The 19,866-nt window shown below is 37.6% G+C and overlaps 1 protein-coding gene across 3 annotated transcripts in view; it reads right to left on the bottom strand.

Moving 5' to 3' along the window:
* Positions 1-19,866, bottom strand: part of LOC132113485 (ecto-NOX disulfide-thiol exchanger 2-like) — a 233,914-nt gene that overhangs the window by 44,825 nt on the left and 169,223 nt on the right. For 2 of the 3 annotated variants that reach the window (XM_059521264.1, XM_059521265.1), the window contains 2 exons: positions 13,947-14,102; positions 172-378 (listed from right to left, as the gene is read on the bottom strand). In XM_059521264.1, the coding sequence (XP_059377247.1) occupies positions 172-378; positions 13,947-14,102 (363 nt within the window). The remainder of the gene's footprint in view (positions 1-171; positions 379-13,946; positions 14,103-19,866) is intronic. The other variant, XM_059521266.1, reaches the window with a different exon arrangement.

Here is a 19,866-nt window from a genome sequence, read left to right as displayed (position 1 = left end):
CTTTACGGTTTGCTTCCGCCTCTCTATCACCGATTTACAGCCCCGGGACGCTGATAAATATTTTATGAAATGTGTTCACGTTAGGAATGAACACTATTATTTATGGAAAGGCCTGCAGAGATATGTGCAGAGAGTGTTGCAGTGGCACAAGAAAATCCTCCGATCATGCACCTGACAGGAAGAGGGCCTTGTCCACTGTGTGCTCCTCAGTGAAGCGGATGTGACAGAAGTTCTTCTTGCTCTTGCGGATGGCGATGATACTCCCGCACTGTTCGAACACCTCCACAATCAGCTGCTCTGTGGCGTTCTCTGGCAAACCGCCCACAAACACCGTCTTACAGCCGGGCGGTCTCTCTCTGGTGGCAGGGGGAGGCAGGTCTTTGAAGACAAGCACACAATAATATTAAACTACCAGAATCTTTAACACTTTTTTTTAAATCTAGATATTGATCTCTATTTTCCACCACATTAAGTCCATATCTCATTATGGAATACATGCCATGTATGAAAGAGATAAAAACATGCAAAATCAATCACGTTTTGTTTTTTTACAACCTTGACATTAAAATGATTCATTATCTAATTCTAATCTAAAAGACCTGGAAGATCATTAAAAACGTCAACGTGCCAAATCATCAGAGTGACCTATTTTTGGCCTTTTGTCACTTTTATTTGATAGTCTTAGTATAGAGAGCACTCAAACTCAACACGTCACTGGATCTTTCTCTTGACTGGTTTAATTTGCAGAACACGGCACTAGAACCTCCAGGTTCACAAAGCTAATCTCTTCTTGATAAACCAATTCAACCATGAATAAGATGCATTGAGAAACCCGGCTGAGAGGGAATAGTCAATGAAACCCGGCACCTGTTACATGACTGGATTACAAGTGCAAAACCTGCCATACAGAACTGGCCTGTTCTGGTGTTAGCTGATTCCTCAGCGATGCTGTGCAGACGATCTGGTGATGATCTGTGCTTTCCATCAGGACTGAAGAGATGTTCTTAACAAGCTATGGGAATGCAGTTGAAGGAAGCACCTGCTGGGACTCAGAGGGGACTGCGTGCCCAATCGGGGGTCCAAACAGAGTAGGATGCAAAGCATTTCAGGCATGTTTGGCTGTAAGCCAGTCACTACAAATAAGTAAGTCTCTTTGGCCCCTAACACTCGCCATCCATCATCACCAACATCACACTAACTCCTGTGTATTGTGGCGGCTCATGATGAGCTTCATATATAAATGTCAGCTCATGTCAGTGGAAAGAACATAATACTTCACTGACTAGAGGATACAACATACAGTATGCATACAGCTTCAATACAACACTATAGGCAAAGAATGTGAGCATGTGGGACAAAACGATTTCAGATGTCAGTCATGGACTTTGGATGACATGCTGTGTAATTAAAATAACTTGTCTGTCTTATCATTGCTGAAGTCGCTTGAGGATTTCGTTTATTTGCTTGCATTAATTGAAATTGGAAATTATTGGAATTATGCAAATCATACACTGGTGCAAATATGGCAACAAAATTAGTGCTGATAGCAATTCACACTTTGACTGGATCTGGAAGACTAAATACCATGATTTGATACACTCTTCTGAGCCTCATGAATCGACTCTTTACAAAGCCGAAGATTATTCTTTATGGTTGTCCCGATCACTAGAAAAAGGTACATAAACATTCATCTTAAATAAGATCCTGTTAATGTTTTAATAGTGTCATGTTTTTGCTTTCAAAGCACAATGTCAACTGTTTTAGCCAATGTATGTGAGTCTGATTCATTCTATAAGGAGCCTCGATTGCATTGAAAGGATTTGACACTGAATTGTAATACGCATGGAACAGCTCTGTATGACATATATAGCATCTGCTTATGGTAGGACACGTGAAGTAAAAAAATTCACATTGGATTCAGGTTTCTTCATCTTTTCATGACAGAATCTGCATTTCCTGATATAAAACTGCTTAGTCTGGAATTGGCCTTGAGTAAGCTGTGCTTCATGAATCACTATGATACTGACTATGGAAAATGGCACTACTTTGACTGCAAAATTACACTTGTGAAGTTCCACATATGCAACCACATTCTAAGATGCATGTATGGTTTTGTGCTGAAATACAGGGTTGCCAGGTCTATATAACAAAACCAGCCCAACTGGTACTTAAAACCCTCCTTCCAATGGGTTCCAGCTCAGTCAAAATCAAGAAGAACTAAAAGAATAACCTGCATAGCACAATCCTGCAGTAAAACCGTGGACTTGGCAACACAACTGAAATACCTCATGCTGCAATGGTTCACCTCTCATTGTTTGAAACAAACATGGTTATTATGTTGTCTACTTTTTATGGAGCAAGAACTTTGAAAATCCCGCCATCACTGTAGTTTAACACCTGTTTAAGAAAACTTCAAATGCATGAACTAATAGAGTAAATATTCAAGACAACCCAAAATGGCCATAATGTATGGTACACGAATGCAAAATATTTTCTCATTTTGAGTACAGAATGAGAGACTTGAGGCTGTACTGTAGTTTAAGAACAATCACTGAGGATCTCAAAAGGGGCAAGTAGTTTTGTTTTCATCTTCCGTCACATCTCGCGCTGCGCTCCATTAAATGCTGGTTGCTGGCCCAGGTGAACAAATGTTTACTTTGTCAAATGCACATGAAACATTTCAGTTTGACATTAGCAGTCTCATGAAAGTTAAAACTTTGAGCAAGCAATAAAAACACAGAGTAGATGTTTGCTTTATGAGGAACAGAGGATCTACACAAGAACGTATCAGATACGTCTGAACTTTTCTAAATCAAATACACCCACTTTTTGTTTTCATATTCACACTGTGGGAAGAAAGCAGAGCAAAGTATATAATTTCATGAGTTTCAGCATGCAGCCGGTGGCTGATTTGTTTCCATTGTAACCCAAGAGGGCGATACAAAATTACACACAACACTGCATCAGATCGGAGATGTCTGAGATAGCTTTAGAGCGTTTCTGCAATAACTACGACGTCTCAAAGTGGAAACTGCACAGCGATGAAATCAAAGCCTATTATTTCACAAACCAATGATCTTCCCACGGCTCCATGGCTAAATATCCTGTGCCGTCAAAGGCGCTTCTTTGAACAGTGAGTGAAGATGACACAGGAGGGTCTGGGACATAAATTCAGGAGGGTACTGTGGACCTCCAGCACTGCGAGCGCTCGACCGAGAGACAGTCGTCAACAAGCTTAACGCTAATCGGCTCAAATGAAGACAGCCGCAGGTGTATCTCTGTCTCGCACACGCTCAAATACACGTAGACGATGGAGATGACAACCGTACCGCAGACAGAAGTTGATAGGAACGTGGGATGCAGGAATATTTGTGGAACGAGTGAGGCAGAAGAACTGAAAATGCCTAGTTATGCCACCCTCACTGAAGACCTCAGTCACACCAGGATGCACCACCCAGATATATATATATATATGTGTGTGTGTGTGTGTGTGTGAGACCCTTGACCACAAAACCAGTCATAAGGGTACATTTCTTTAAATTGAGATTTATACATAATCTGAAAGCTGAATAAATAGGTTTTCCATTGATGTATGGTTTGTTAGGAGGACAATATTTGGCTGAGATACAACTATTTGAAAATCTGGAATCTGAGGGTGCAAATAAATCTAAATATTGAGAAAATCGCCTTTAAAGTTTTTCAAATACGCATTCTTAACAATGCATTTTACTAATCAAAAACTAAGTCTTAATATATTTACTATAGGAAATGTAAAAAATATCTTCATGGAACATGATCTTTGCTCAATATTCTAAGGATTTTTGGCATAAAATAAAAATCCCATACGATGTATTTTTGTCTATTGCTACAAATATTTGTGCTACAGGGTCTCTCTCTCACACACACACACACACACACACACACACACACACACACACACACACACACACACACACACACACACACACACACACACACACACACACACACACACACACACACACACACACACACACACGTTAACATGCATATTGCCCAGTGAAACCCCAGACGTGTTTTAGTCACAGACCTCCAGAACTGCACTGAAGCCTGACTTGTGTTGGTGAGTCCTGGGTCTTTTGTTTGCTCGAGTGGGATGTGGAGAGTGCGACTGCAGATAAGATGAACTGACTTCTCAAAAGCCAGTCTTTACTCAGCTTGACAGCCGTCTACCTGCTGCATATTGTCCCTCCTGAAAGAGGAAAGCAGTACAGTGTCTCTGTAGGAAGCCTGTGGCGATCACAAGCACCTTAAACAGGCTTTTCTCCACAGGAGAGGTATACATGATCACTATATATTTTCCCACTTCTTTCTTTCTTTTCTCTATTTTTATTCATTATAGAGCTTAGCAATCAAATCTGCAGTGATGGTACTGTGGATCTTGTTATCAGACATAATTGCTTTCTGAACACCTGCTGAGCCACATGTTTTGTCAAGGTTGTCTCAAAATACTTAGTTTGAAACAAATATACCTATGATGTCCAAAGATGTTTCGTTTGAATAGTCTGCGATGCATAAAAGTGTCTATGTTTGATTCAAGCATTCAAACGTTCTGAAATCCAGGAATGCTGTTGAGGGTCAGGTTGAACAGCCAGTGAAAGCCACATTCAGTCACACCATCTTTTTGTTTAGTTTTGATTCAAAGAAGTCTGATGATTTAAAATACTTTTCAAATTGATTTATAAACATCTATGATGCTCAAAGATGTTTAAAGATGTTTGGTTTGAACATTTGAACAAGTTCACAACGACCAAATATGAAGTGTAGGTTTGATCCAAGCATTCACACATGCCCACGAAACCCAGAAATACTGTTGAGATTGACTTGAAAGTGTCTTTGAGTGAAACATTTAAACATATTTATGATTCTCAACAATTGTGTCTATGTTTGATCTGAACACACACCTATAAATTCTAATTATGAAGTAAACACTAAGCAATTTAAATATCTAAAATGCCCAGAATTGAGTATAGATTTGAACGTGCCAACCTCATAAAATTAATGCCATTTAAAAACACCAGCTGTTATGCCCAATAATGCTCTCTCAGTCCATGTAAGTGTGTGTGTGTGTATATATATATACACACACACACACACACACACACATTGTGTAATCACATTGTGCAAAAACCTCTGAGAACCTCAAAGTCTGTCTGAGATTTTTCTTTTAAATAATTTTTTTTTTTACCAGGCTCCTATGAAAATAGCATTAGACATAAAAAAATAAAAATAAAAATTAATAACCTTGCAAAAAAAAAAACTATATATATGAACTGAAACTAACTGAAATAGTTTAAGTGTTAAAGAAACTTTAAGTGTTAAAATGAAAACTGAAAACAAGAAAGAAAAAAATATTAAAAGAAAGTAATAAAAAGACAGCAGGCACATCACACAATTATTAAAATTAAAATGAAAACTGAAAAAATAAAAGCAAATTGAAAATATTATTAAATCCTATTTAAGTAAATAATTCTTATACTGATTCTAAGGAACCAAAGCCGCTATCTCAGACATAGCCAGTAGGTATTTTAGGCAGCTGTGTGTATAAGTGAGGTTAAAGGCCTCTGCAGCAAGGTGTGGGTGATGTGTGTCATGAGTGGCCTGAAGTGAGGAAACAGGCCAGACTGACAGAGCCCTCGGCAAACTGAGTCTTCCAGAAGCAGAACCGCAGTGGCACGGCCCTCTCGGCTCATAGAAGAAGAGAGCTCTGCCTGATATAAAGGTCAGTCTCAGGCACAGAGCCAGGGCACACTGGAGGTTCAGAAGGCAGTGAAAGGCAGCGTATGCAGGCTGACCTGACGGTGAAGGTGCATCCAAAACTGGGCACTGAATCACTGCTATCTTTTCATGCACTCTGTGTGTTTCCAGGCTCTACAGAGAAAACAGATGATATTTGTCATGCTTGGTCTCTCTCTCTCCAAGAACTCAATGTCCTTCAGAGAGCCAGGCCTTTTAAACGGCAGTGAGTGAAAGGCAGTCGATGGCCATTTATTAAGCACAGTAGACTAGAATGAGGTGGCGGTGGTGATGCAGAGAGAGTTACGTCAAGCTGGAGCTGTGTAGAGCTGCAGAATAAGACTGATGGGTCGGGAAGATGTGCTGGAGCTGCGGGACAGAGATCCAGGCCGGAGGAGATTCAGTCTGTCTGCTGGAGTCTACAGTCCACCATCAATAACAGACACCTTTAGTTTGTTAAGCTGCCTAAATAATAATATAAATAAAAAGAATCTGTTTGTTGGAACTATGGAGGTTCAGTTCAAAATAACTAGAGATAGACTAATATATCACCCAGACTAGTGTTGTCAAAAGACCCGGTACTTCGGTACCAAGTCTGGACTGAAAAAAGGAAAATGTGATGGTACCAGGTTTCTGTAAGTACCGGTGGTATCGAGGACCCGGTCAACCTGGTTCTTGACGCATACAGCGCTATGATTTCCGCGAAGCAGAAAACGCGGACGGAATATCAAAATCCCGTCATGAAAATGAAACTTACATTTTAATATGGACAGTCACCGAATTTGTCAAAGTTAGCATAAATGAATCAAATCAAATCTCCATATGGACCAGCATCTGTAAATGTTAAGCCGCAAAAGTTGGTTGAAATATGAATCCTGCATGTTCTCTGAGTGAATGAATGAATGGTTTGTTTACTACATAGACTGAAGCATGTGACGCTTGCAGTAATAATATGGACATAAATACATAAACAACATCTCCAGAACTGTTCTGAGTCACTTCACAAGCATTTAACTGTTTCATTTGAGTAACACCAGTGTCAAAATAAAAGTTCCTTTTTACATAAACGCATTGTGCTAGAAATATTACTATTATTTAGTAGAATGTATGTGATACTGCTACTGCTGTTGAAAAAATTTATAAAACTTAATTTTTTAAAGAAATAAATCACACAATATTTTTTCCATGTTTAAATTTTAATAGCAAATCCCTTTTATTTACCAAAAAATTTTATGTAAAAATTTCATTAATTAAAAGACAAATTAAATTTGGGTGAAACATGTTTACTGTTTTTCATAATTATATTCCTTGTAGAAAAACTTTAAACACAATTGTAAATAAGTATAAAGAATGGCATTGGTTTTATTTTTAGTGATAAAAAGTGTGTGATTTTTAAATAGTATATTTTTGTGTTTCGCTTTGGTACCGAAGTTGGTACCGAGAACCGTGGATTTTCACTGGTATCGGTACCGAATACTGACATTTTGGTACCGTGAAAACACTAATTCATACAGATTAATTAGATTCAGCACGCAGCACTAAATATTGCACACTTACGATTCACTTACGATTGACTTGACAAACTTATGCCTTTTTATTTATTTTCACTTATTTCCACAGTTACAGAAATGGAACTATAGACACATTAAATACACAAAACATACTGACATCTTCAATATTCGGCCTAATAAAAATATTATGAACGCTCAGCATGTTCACCTTGGTTAAGACAAACCTTTTAATTTTTTTAATTAATCTCTATGAACAAATTTCAGCTCTACATAAATACATTTTGAGATTCTTACTTAGCCTAACAAGTAGTTAAAATCCAACACATAATTCACATTTCTCTCGATCAACTACAAAAATGGAGCTTAATCACAAGTAATTTACAAAGCCTAAAGCATACTGACAGCTTATAAGAAATGGATATGAATATTAAGGACACACACTGAACTTGGTTAATACCACATATTTGGGTAAGAGCGTATCGTAAAAGTATGTATTACTAAAAATTTTATTAAAAATAACAATATAAATAGCACGTTCTATATTTGAGTAGGCCTCAAAGTTTTCACTCACGCGAATTCCCGTGTTATAACTTTCAAGACTTCAAAACATTCAAGTTTATAACTGACCAACCTCTAAAAAAATTATAGCTGTCCTTGAAGAGAAATATGTAGCTTTGGAGCCACTTCCAGTGTGAATAATCACCAAAAACAGTTATTTAAATGAAAAGTCAAGTTAAAAAGGCTCCAACATCATATGTTTGATATATATTTTTTCTATCTAATGCAATGACTTCCACATATTTCTTAAGTGTGACTCAAGTACCAAACACATTTTTAGGACCACTGAATACAATAAAAAAGTACAATATGTGACTGTGACAGAAACACAAAGCAAAAATCTGCATAATTGCAAGAGGAGCAGTCTTTGTCCTTATTATTAAGTTAGGCGAGGAACAATTTAAGCTTAGCTCTGCACTGATCCACCGAGACCACACCAGTTGAATAAAACACAGAGGTTTCAAATATCCCCATCGGTCAGGTCTAATATATAACAAAGGGTGAGGCTGACAGCAATAAGCCTGTGTGTTTTTAATACAGCTCCAATCAAAGCCAACGAACGCGCTGCCCTTTAAAACGTACAGATGAATGACATATGGTATAAACGCTGATATATCCCATCATATTGTGCCTTGAAGGGCATGAGAGCAGACAGAGAGAAAAGATGGACGACTTTGACAAAGATAGTGAAGGAAGGGACTACAAGCAATGGAAATAGGCTAACCAGGAAAAGAGATTCCTACAACTAAAAAGAGAGCTGCTCCGGTTTGTAAAATTTCATGTTAAATGGCATGAGCCATTGTGGGCCCTTGGGAAAAGGACTTATGTAATTTTTTCTGGCAACTGAGGTGAGAATAACCATGAATGATTGCTCCGCATTACTGTATGTCGCAGTGAGGAGAGCACAGCTGTCACCAGCTATTAAATCCACTCCTGCACGGACTGGTGCGGAAAAAAAGAGACTCGTAACAATGCGAGATATGTGCAATGATAGCCTGCTCTGTCTGAACGAGATGAGAGGAGATGCTCGGGTTTATAGATACGCCCAAATCTCATCAGACAGTGTTCACTGCGTTCATCGTGATGGCCATCTCTTTCAAGTTTCTCATCATTAATGAATCTGACGCCCCAGAATCACGTGGGTCTTTGTTCTGCATCTCTTTCTCCTGTACGATCTTTCCATCATTGCCCGTGTGCTGCTTCATCAGTCCAGAAGGAAAGGAAGGAGTGACCAGACTTCATTCATTTCTAATCTGCAGAGGGAACATGAGCGGTGCTTTTCATGTTGTTGTGCTGTGATTCTAGGATCAATATACAGTGAGCTGCTTCTGTTGTCAATTGAAGAATTGATCCTGGTGAATGATGACAAGGCCACATTGCTAAAGAAATAAAGGGGCCTTTACAGAAGATCAAACATTTTTTCAAAACATTTTTTCAGCTTGAACTGAGGCTTCACAACATTACACACTTGAAACATAGCCACAGTTCTGTCCAGTTTAGCTGAATTAGAAGTAACAACAAACACCACAACACACTCTTGCAAACTCAAACTAGTTTCAATCTGCATAAACATCACAAGGAAATGTTAATATAACTTTGAGTATTTAAGTATCTTATTCTGTTTTCTCTGTAATTCTTGACTTGACTTTTCTCTTTAACTTGACTTGATTTTTGGCATTAGCACATTGCCAACAGCACAATATTATATTCTGCATGAACAGCATATTAGGCCAGATACTATCTGAGTCTACCACAATGCATTCCAGGGTTTCCTTTACCTCGACCACAAAGGAATCATGTGTTGCAGCCTTAAATTTAGAGACAGCACATATCTTAAAACGCTGCCTCCCGAGGCAGTTTACTTGGTTTTATAACAAAGCCTCTATTTGTTGTTCAGTCTTTGTTTTTTTGCAAACTTTCTTCAAGCTGATTTCTTTATTGTTTGACTTGAGGCCAGGTAAGGATTGTTTTGCTGGCTTTTGAATTCTCCTCTCGTACGTCCCGCTTTGGCATCAATCAATGTCTCACATCGTTTGTTTGCGTATTAGAGCAGGCGTGTCAGTCCGTCACTCTCTTTTAGGCAGGAGGGTTTGGACACTTTGTGAGTGAGGCTGACCGTAGCATTATGCTAGCTCCTAGCCTGTGATTACAGATGTGCATGCTGTGCATGATCGGCAGGCAGAACGCTCAGCTGTGTGAAGGACACTGACTCTCTCAGGTAATCACGGTCTCCTCTGACCCTCCTCTTGCTGTGTGGCATATTTTACATGCCAGAATACCTCAGTCTCCTTAGAGGTCAACTGTCCAATTACAGTCAGAGTTTCACCCCCGTCCCCCCGGACAGCCCCCTCCTGTTTCATTCTTCTGCCCGACCTCTTTCTCTATGACAGGAGAGGAATTCAGATGAGCTTATTCAGCTGGTGGAATGAGGGGATATAAGGGTAAATATGAAAGAACGCATGACAGCTCCTCTCTCAAATAAAAACACAGCCTTTCTATCAAGCGTCAGTCTGATGCTTTGATTGGCAGCTGACTTTTAAAATCCTGCGCTGCTAGGCTGTGCAGATCGAAATATTTATAGAATTATAATATTAAATCATATACGGGCTGCATAGTAGCTCATGGTTAAATCAGGCTTTTCTTCACGTCAGCATTTCAGATCATATCGCTCAAGTCAATAATATCATTTAAAATGCATGAGGATTACAAACACTGCTTATTATTGCATGCATGTTACATGGAGTGAGATGTAAGATCTGTTCTCAAACCTAGTGAGCTGCCTTGCTGTCTGCATCCTGACCAATTTCAGAAAAAACACTTGTGAAAAAGAAGTACTCTTTAGCATACTTTTAAAAAGAATACTTACTAAAAAATAAAATAACAGTTTAAAACAATACATCTAAAGGGAAAACTGAATTAAATGTTTTCAGACACTAAAATGCAAGTTAATTACAATAAAATGAATGTAATTACAATGAAAAGAACTCTAGTTGAGAGTGCTTTTGTGTCCCACTTCAGTAGGACTCGAGTATATCTTTATATGTAATTGCATAATTACTTCCATTGTCTTTGAAATGTGGTTAAAGTGTACTTCCAAATGTGCTTAGATCTTATACGCTAAAATACCCTTTTATTTATATCAAAACTCAAATGTGTTTACATATATTTGCAATTACTCGATCATAATAATAATACAATTTAAGTATTTTACATGTTTAGTGTGTTCTAACAACAAATGTACTTCTTTAAAGGAAAACAAAAGATTATTAAAACAATTATTTAAAATGCACTTTAAAGTAAAACTTTTAATTTCGTGTGTGTGTGTGTTATTATTATACTTAAGCGTACAAAGTGTACTTAAGGGTGTTAAGAAACATCTTTATGAAAGTGTACTCTCTTTAAGGGCACTTAAGTGACCTTAAAAGTTATATAATCTTTAAGTAAATAAAAAAATATATATACTTAAGATTTAAAGTACACTACAAGTGCACATTTAATCAATTAAGCATTCTTCTGTTTTCATTGAGAAAAATATTTATTTTTAGTGAATATTGATGGAGCAACACAATTTGTGTGTAAAATACATGATAACATAAGACGTTTTTATAAATATCATCAACAAGTGCTACAAGTTCCCATTCAATACAATCAAGCACACTTATTTTTTACAAGGTTACACAAAAAGCATCCTATTATGCCATATTTCACAAAACTTTATTTTGATAGTCCTCTTTAGACATTGCACTAACTATATCAGGGAACTACACTAACTTTTTCCACTGGTGGCACTTGCGCTACTAACTTTTTCAGTTACTGGCGCAAAACATGATTTGGTCGCACAAATTATTTATAGTAAGCCGCTCTGGATAATAATGAACAATAATGAAACTGTATTGCATACAGATGTGCTTTTTATTTTACTTGCCATCTTTTAAACCACATGCCTTCTTGTTTTATTTCTTACAGTACACACAGTGCATTGCTCTGTCTTGGTACCTTAACCCAGGGCCGCAGCGGGGGTTAGAGGGGCCCTGGTGCGGGCTGTACAGTGGACCCTGTCTGAAATGGTTTAATTTTTACTGTGTGTTCGTTCTATTTATTTATTTGTGTTATTTACACAATGGTTACGTTTTTTAAGTTTGTAGGTGTCCAGAAACTAATTTAAAATAGCACTGTGTATTTTATTTTACAGTGAAGACTATGCAGTCAAACCAAAATGTATTCAGACACCTTCAACATTTCTCACATTATCACAGTTTATTTGCTATAGTTTAGAAATTGATAATAAAATATGACTAGAACTCAGAGTTAAACTGTGTCAGAACAAATTCCTCTTGATAATGTCAGATAATTTTGGTAGAAAGATATGTAATGGAATCAAGCAAAACTTCAGGCAACTGTCAGTATGACAATATTTACACAACTATCAATACTTTGTTGAACAGTTACAAAGCAAGCAATGTCACTGGTAGCCTACAGTATGAAGAATTTTTGGGTATAGTATTTCACAGTTCGCTGTATTTTGCTATACTCACTTACATGAATGAACTAGTGTCCTGCAACCACTAGTAAATATAATCAATTATATCTGATTTTTGGATTGACTGTGGATAAATTCTTGTTAAAACTACAAAGTAATTCAGTCAAGAGCAGTGAGTGATTTACCTTCATTTTCATACATTAAAGACACTGACAGCAGAGCTAGTAAATTAGGCGCAGTCACTTTAAGAGACAATGCATCCATTATAATGATACACATCCGATTTCTTTCTCAACTCTTCACTTTCACTTAAGTTCGGTCCTAGAGAGCCGCAGTCCTGCACAGCTCCAACCCTGAAAAAAAAAACCTCACCTGCCTGTACCTTAGTAATCCTGAATGGATTGATGAGCTTGTTCAGGTGTGTTTGATTAGGGTTGAAGCTGAACTCTGCAGGTCCGGGGCTCTCTGGGACTGAACTTGCCTACTCCTGACTTAAGACATAACCACAGATTTTTTCGAACACACTTTCCAAGATGGGTATTTTGACATATTTTGTATGTATTTGTCAGTACAAAAGCAAGAAGACTTTGAGACACGTCTCTGCGTGCGCCCTGAACACCAGAACACCACGGTGCTGAATTGAGCTCTTTCGCATATTTTTCTGTTTGTTTAAACTGCGTCTCTCTTCTGCGCACCGAGCACAAGCGCGAGTAACCAGCTGCTCAGTTCAGCTTCAAAAAGAATTTTACAACTTATTTTATTACTGCTGAACTTTAGCAACTGTTTTAATGTTTTTCAGTCAAGAGCAGTGAGATATTTTTCTAAAGGAATAGTTCACCCAAAAATGAAAACTGTGTCATCATTTACTCACTCTCAAGTTCTTTTAAACCTGAATGAGTTTCTTCTTCTGTTAAACACAATCAGTTATTTTGAAGAATGTGGAAAACTAAACAGTTGCTGGTCTCTACACTACTGCATCTGACACTGATGTCACTTAGTTTTGTAACGAGAGCCCACAATTTCAAACGTTTCACTGCGATGACTCACTGCACGCACGCACGCACGCACGCACACACACACACATATAAAATGCATGTGAAGCAAACGTCGGCCACATATTTCAGTGAAGGGATATGACAAGCAGCAGCTTTAATTCATCGTTAACATTGAAGTATAGGGAGATAAAACAACTTAAGTATTGATAACATTATAGTTTGTACCCAGTTTGTACCCGACCCAATTATGTACCGGTCCAAAATAAATACTGGTTCTCGGTACCCATCCCTAGTAGACTGTGACCTTAATATTTGCTAACTTCTATTTTGATGGTCTAACAACTTTGCATGTACTTGACAACTTATTCTACTAACCCTAAACCTAACACTCTACTAATCTGTAATGATCATTTTCAACATTGCATTATTGCATAAAAGTTATTCATAATCAATATAACTGAGGTTGTTGCAATATATTCTGAGATTGTCTTCTCAGCGAAGGATTCATGCAACTCTGCCTTTGTATTTGGCTAAAACAATGCCTCTTAGGTTGCCTTAAAAATTGCTGCATGTGGAGTCAGTTCATTAGGTTTGGAACGCAGCAGAGAGAGAAAGAGAGAAGCTCACTGGGGTTGGGCGGAAAAAGCGTGCAGCTCTTGCAGTGGATGATTTCCTTCACTATGGGCATGTCTTGGGAAACTGGCGGGGGCACAAGCCCAAGCCCGGGCATCATGGGATTCATTGGTGCAATTCCAGTCATCATGCCGAGGCTGGGGTCAAAATCTGTAAAAACAGAAGAGAGGACTGAGTGAATAAAAGCAGCTTTAGTCTACATGCTGGTGCCATTCTGTTGTTGCAAAAATTAAAGCAATGAGAGCTAAACTCTCTGCCTCAAAGATAAATAGTCTAAGTCTAATACATATTTAAATGCGTTTCCTAATGAATAGGTTTTTACTGACTCATTCCCCAAGCTGTTTGCTTTGGCTTGTTACTATGTGCAAGCGGTCCATCTGTGGGCAAAAAAAGTGAACACTGGCTTTCATTTACAGGTATTGGTTCAGACTACAGCTGCATGACAGCGTGGAGCTCTTTGAAATGGAAATAACAAAGCTCTCTACGCTCTATCCTGCACCTGTGGAGAGTTTACACGTCTGTCTAACCTTACTAAGAGCACTCAACTCACACACTTCAAATATTTCCCTTATTTGCAGCCACATCACAAAAACAAGCTCTGCCTCCTGGCACTGGGGGAAAAATAGCAAAAACTTTCTGAGAGTAAAGATCTAATCTATGAAATGTAAATCACACTATAAATAAACACGCCATAATTTAAGTAAATAATGCAAGAACACGTTTCAGGGTTCATATGCAAAGCCTAATATCTCCATATACAAATAATAAAATAAATATTTAATATTATAAAATAAAATAAAATAACAAAATAAACAAACTTTGAAGTTGGCTTGAGAAAGCCTAGCCTGAAAGTTTGAAGCAACTTTAAAAAGCTTGAAGTTTGAAAGTTTAGATTATCATCTTGATTAGCATGTTGTATGTTGGTAACATTAGTATGTTTTTAACACGTTGCTAGCATGATTATCATTTTGCTAGCATAATTAACGTGTTAGCATGTTGGTAGTATGTTGTTGATGACATGAATGGTACATTTGTAACATGTTTTAGTATGTTGCTAGGATGATTTAACATGTTGTTCTAGGATAGTCATTATGCTTTGCTAGTGACAGACAGCTTAAACACTCTGATTAGCATGTTGTTAGCATGTTTTTGACATGTTTTAAAAAACATGCCTGAAAAGAAAACTTCCATTTTATGAAACATGATAAAAGGACAGAGAAATCTAGAAGCTAACCTAAACCTAAGCCCAGAATCCACTGAACCATGGCTCCATACTGCGACCAAATGATCGAATTTTGCGACCATTTTTTCTGCCGGTGCGAATAAATATTATGTGCAGTTGCACTGGTGTGAACCGCGACTCATAAGCGCTGCCATTTCTGTCGCATGTGAGAAACATCAAACTGCAAATGAAACAAAAGTGTAACAAAATCCCACTACTCGTTTGGGCTGCGCAGTGCGGACCGTTTATCAGGGTTTCTACAAACTTTTGAAAGAGATAGACAAGTACTTTTTAATGACTTTCAAGCATTTGAAACTATTCAACTATTTCCAGCACTTCAAAGCTCTAAAAATTATCAAATTTAAATGTTATTTTTAATGGGATGACCAAAGTATACTTAGTATACTTCATTTATTTAAAATGAAAAAATACATAAAATTACCACTATAACCAGTAGATGCAGCAGAGGAGACTTATTGCCTTTAGTCTTTTTTTCTTTTTTACTTTTTGCTTTATATTATGAAATTATAAAATCAATATTATAAAATATCAAATCATCAATAAATCAAATTTGTTACTTGAAAGTACCTTGAAAAACAAACAAAGCAAGTAAAGAGCACTCCTTTTATAATCACTTATGCTGTCAGTCGGTTCAGTAATACTATAGAAGAATAATGGTACATTTAAAATTAGTAGAATATACACATTTTTTATATAAAAATTGTGCACGTTACTTTTGTTAATAAAAGTACATTTTGTATGCTTTTGACCACGTGACTTTACTTTCGAATGTGCATTAGCAAGAAATAAACATGTATTATCGTTAGTAACTGCACTTAGTAATGTAAACAAAATAGTAATTTTATGATTCAATTATCTTTATTTTAATACCACCCAACACCCAGTGTCACCAAGTCAGCTTCTGGCGCACCATCTGTAGAGTTAACTGGCCCTGGTGCCACTGCTCTCAAATGTTAGTCTGGAGCCCTGTGATCTCATCTATAAAATGCTTTCATATGATCCAACACTTGAGGGCAACTCTATTACATCAGGAAGCTTAATTTAGTGTTAAGAAAATCTATTAGAGGATAGTAGCAGATGCTAACTGACACAGGAAAATCTAATTTGCAAACACGAACGCTTTCATGATGGTCTGTAAGAGCAGCTGTACATGAAGCCGTCCCACAGGATGCTGGGACTGGAGCGTGAGGATAAACTCTGAACGGGCAGATGTGTCTGAGCTGTGAGGGTGACAGGGCCGGAGCACGGCCTCTCTAGGAGAAGCATTAACAGAACCGGGACAGGAAGTGCAGCCTGTACATGCAGAGGAGCTGACCGCCACATCGCCTGCCTTAATGACTCTGTTAGTATTGATATTTCTGTCTCTCTGCCACTAATGGAGGCAGAAGATAAGATGGTCCACAGTGGTATGGATGCCACAGCTCCTGCTGTGTATTCCTGGACAGCAGGTCTAAATCCGAACCACATAATTAGGGCTTTTACTGCATGGCCAATTTTTCACACAATGCAAAACTGCAGCCTGCCAAACCACATTAAATTATGTATGATCATGGTTTTGTTTTAGTAAATGTAACTGTTATATTGACAGAAATATCAGGGATTTGTTAAAGAATAGTTCACCTAAAATGAAAATTTGCTGAAAATGTACTCACTGTCAGGCCATCCAAGATGTAGAGGAGTTTTTAGATGTTTCTTTGTAAAGAAACACTAGCCGTCTGCGCACATACGTGTTCCTATAGACTTAACATGCAATAGGCATGTGCATAATGTCACCATTTTCACTAATTTGCGTTTTTGTAGTTTATACGGAGACATTAACTGTATTGTTTTCAAAAACTGACATTTTACGCTAAATTTAGCATTTTCAAGCATTCATAATGCCATTGTTGTGTAAATCAATGGTCAAAAAACTAAAAAGTTAGATTTTACGGATTAAACACCTTAAACAGATTTGGAGAAATGTAGCATCACATCAGTGTCTCAGCAGTGGATGCTCTGCAGTGAATGGGTGCCTACAGAATGAGAGTCTAAAACCATCCTAATGATTAATTTCTTTATTACGAACACACGTGTTAACTGATGGACCGTAGTGCTGTGGATTACTGTGATGTTTTTATCAGCTGTCTCATTCTGACGGCACTCTCATTCACTGCAGAGCATCCATTACTGATCAAGTGATGCAATGCTACATTTCTCCAAATCTGATGAAGAATCAAACTCATCTACATCTTGGATGGCCTGAGGGTGAGTACATTTCCAACTAATTTTATTTTTGAGTGAACTATTCTTTTAAATAATCTATTAGAAACAAGAAAGTCAGCTTCATTTTTAGCACAACTGTTGTTCTCTAGATTACGAAAACATGCCTTGTTTGATTTCAGATGTTACAAGATATGAGTTAAATCATTAAAAGAGTCTTATCAAAGGAAAACAATATCTGTGAAAAAGCAGGAAACAAATATTCTCATTAGAAACACATTCTCGCCTCAGTAGTGGTCTACTCAGTCTGAATATTTTAACTAGCTGTAAATAAATAAGGTCTTAATTATATTGAGGTAGTTTTAATCACACCAATTAAATGTAGAGAATTCTGTGCTGAATGTAAAAGACTCGTCATGCTTGGATGATGAATAACTCATATTTTATGTAAACATAATTAACAAATCAAATGCAGTAATTGCAGATATACAGTACAATCAACAAAGTTCATGTGTGTGGATGAAGAGGAAAACCCCTTATAATCATATGCTATTAAAATCTGAAGGGTAAAAAAAGGATTTTTCAAATGATATGGTTTTGAAAGGGAAATATTAATCACAGCCAAAGGAACACAGCAGACTGTGAAAAACTTTCACCGTTGCAGCTTTCGATCCCACATAGAAAACAACCAGGAGCAATCCTTGTGAAGTTGTATGTCCAGTGTGACCAAGCAAAGGAGATAAAATGAGAATAAAGAAGAGGTACAGCTCAAGGTTTTCAATGCACTGCTGAGAAAGACTTGCATCATTTTCAGCCTGATTCCTTTATTTCTACTGTGTGGAAGAAAATCGTATAATCTAAGGAATAATAAGCAAATCGTCTGTAAAAACATTTACATTTAATCATTTAACAGACGCTTTTATCCAAAGCGACTTAATAAGGGTCAATAATAAGGGGTTGTTCTGCTGGCCAATATTTTAAAGTACTTTTGTGAAAGCAATAACCATAGTTATACTTTTATTTTTAATTATACATTAAGAGTTCTTTTCAAGTCAAATTACAAGCAACTTTTTAAAAAATAGCTCTAAATAATAGCAATCTTATATAAAATCATATGGGGTCTTTAAGATTTGTTACTGAGAAATTATTACTTTCAGCAAGGATGCATTAAACTGTTCAATTGTAAAAATAATTCAGTATTTAACTTTTTTTTTTTATCAAATAAATGCAGCCTTGTAGAGCATAGGAGACCCTTTCAAAAACATTCAAAAATTTACACACCCCAGATTTCTGAATGGTAGTGTACATATTTGAATCGTCACTGAAGATGTTTTATGACATCTATAATCAGGGGCTGATGGGCCAATGCTAACCAGATAAAAATATGGAAAGAATGAGAAGGATGTGAGGAGGAGTAGTGAAAAACAGCATTCATACACTATAAAAGGGTTAGACAGAAGGAAACCGGATCATCGTGTTAACAAATGAAGAGAGACGTGCATAAAAAACCCAACTCCCTCATCTGAACCCAAATCAAAGGAGATATGACGTCAACATGTGGAAAATCTAAACCGATACTTTTATCGCTGCAGTATCTAAAATTAGAATCAGGTGCGCCAAACCAGATTAGAGCACTGTTAGAGAGAAACTTGAGTTGTGTGGAAAAATCAAAAAAGACCGTCTACGAATACAGAACATTTCAAATGCTGGCAATCTATCTAGGACAGGACATCCTTTAGTAAGTCTTGTAAGTCTTGCCTCAGGTTGTGTCAAAATGCTCATCCTAAAGAGGCTCTGCCCTACATGAAAAGTCAGGAAAGAAGCAGCCCCTGCTCTCAAAAACGAGATCCATGAGTGCAGCAGAAGATCATGTCAAGATTAAGATCAGGACTGCTGCAGCAATGTGTTCTCCATGGAAGAGACAAAAATAACGCTGCTTGACCGCACTGAAAGATACTACATGCAGTGGAAATCTGCTTTCGACCAAAAGTCGAAATAAGTACAGGAAGCTATAGAGTTCGGGTTGGGTTTCTGAAAAACAGCAAGGCCGATCTGACATCATACAGCCTCCCACAAACTCAGTTTCAGAGTTTGTGGCACCATCTTCCCTGTACATAACTAAATGTGTGGAACACGCTAAACGTTTCAATGGTGCCTGGAAGACTCAACGTTTGATACACCCATGAATACCATGACTAATAATAGTCAATGAACAATAAACTGGGTTAAGAGAAGGTTTTTGACATTAAAGACCTTCACCTTTAAGTCTGTAGTGTGAGTCTGTAGTGTTGAATCAGGCTCTCTTAGCAGTTTAAGAGTAATGTGTGACGGTTCTGTGTTGGGCGGGATGGACGTAGGCCTCTGTTGGGGTCTTTAATGTGCCTCACGGCAGCAGGTGCAGGTCTGCTTGTGCTCTGGCACTGAGGTAATAGGCGCTGGACTGATGAATTATGGGATCGGCTGGCACGCAGC

Source organism: Carassius carassius, chromosome 33, assembly GCF_963082965.1.
Source record: "Carassius carassius chromosome 33, fCarCar2.1, whole genome shotgun sequence".
NCBI lineage: Eukaryota > Metazoa > Chordata > Actinopteri > Cypriniformes > Cyprinidae > Carassius > Carassius carassius.
This window is presented reverse-complemented; position numbering and strand designations above follow the sequence as displayed.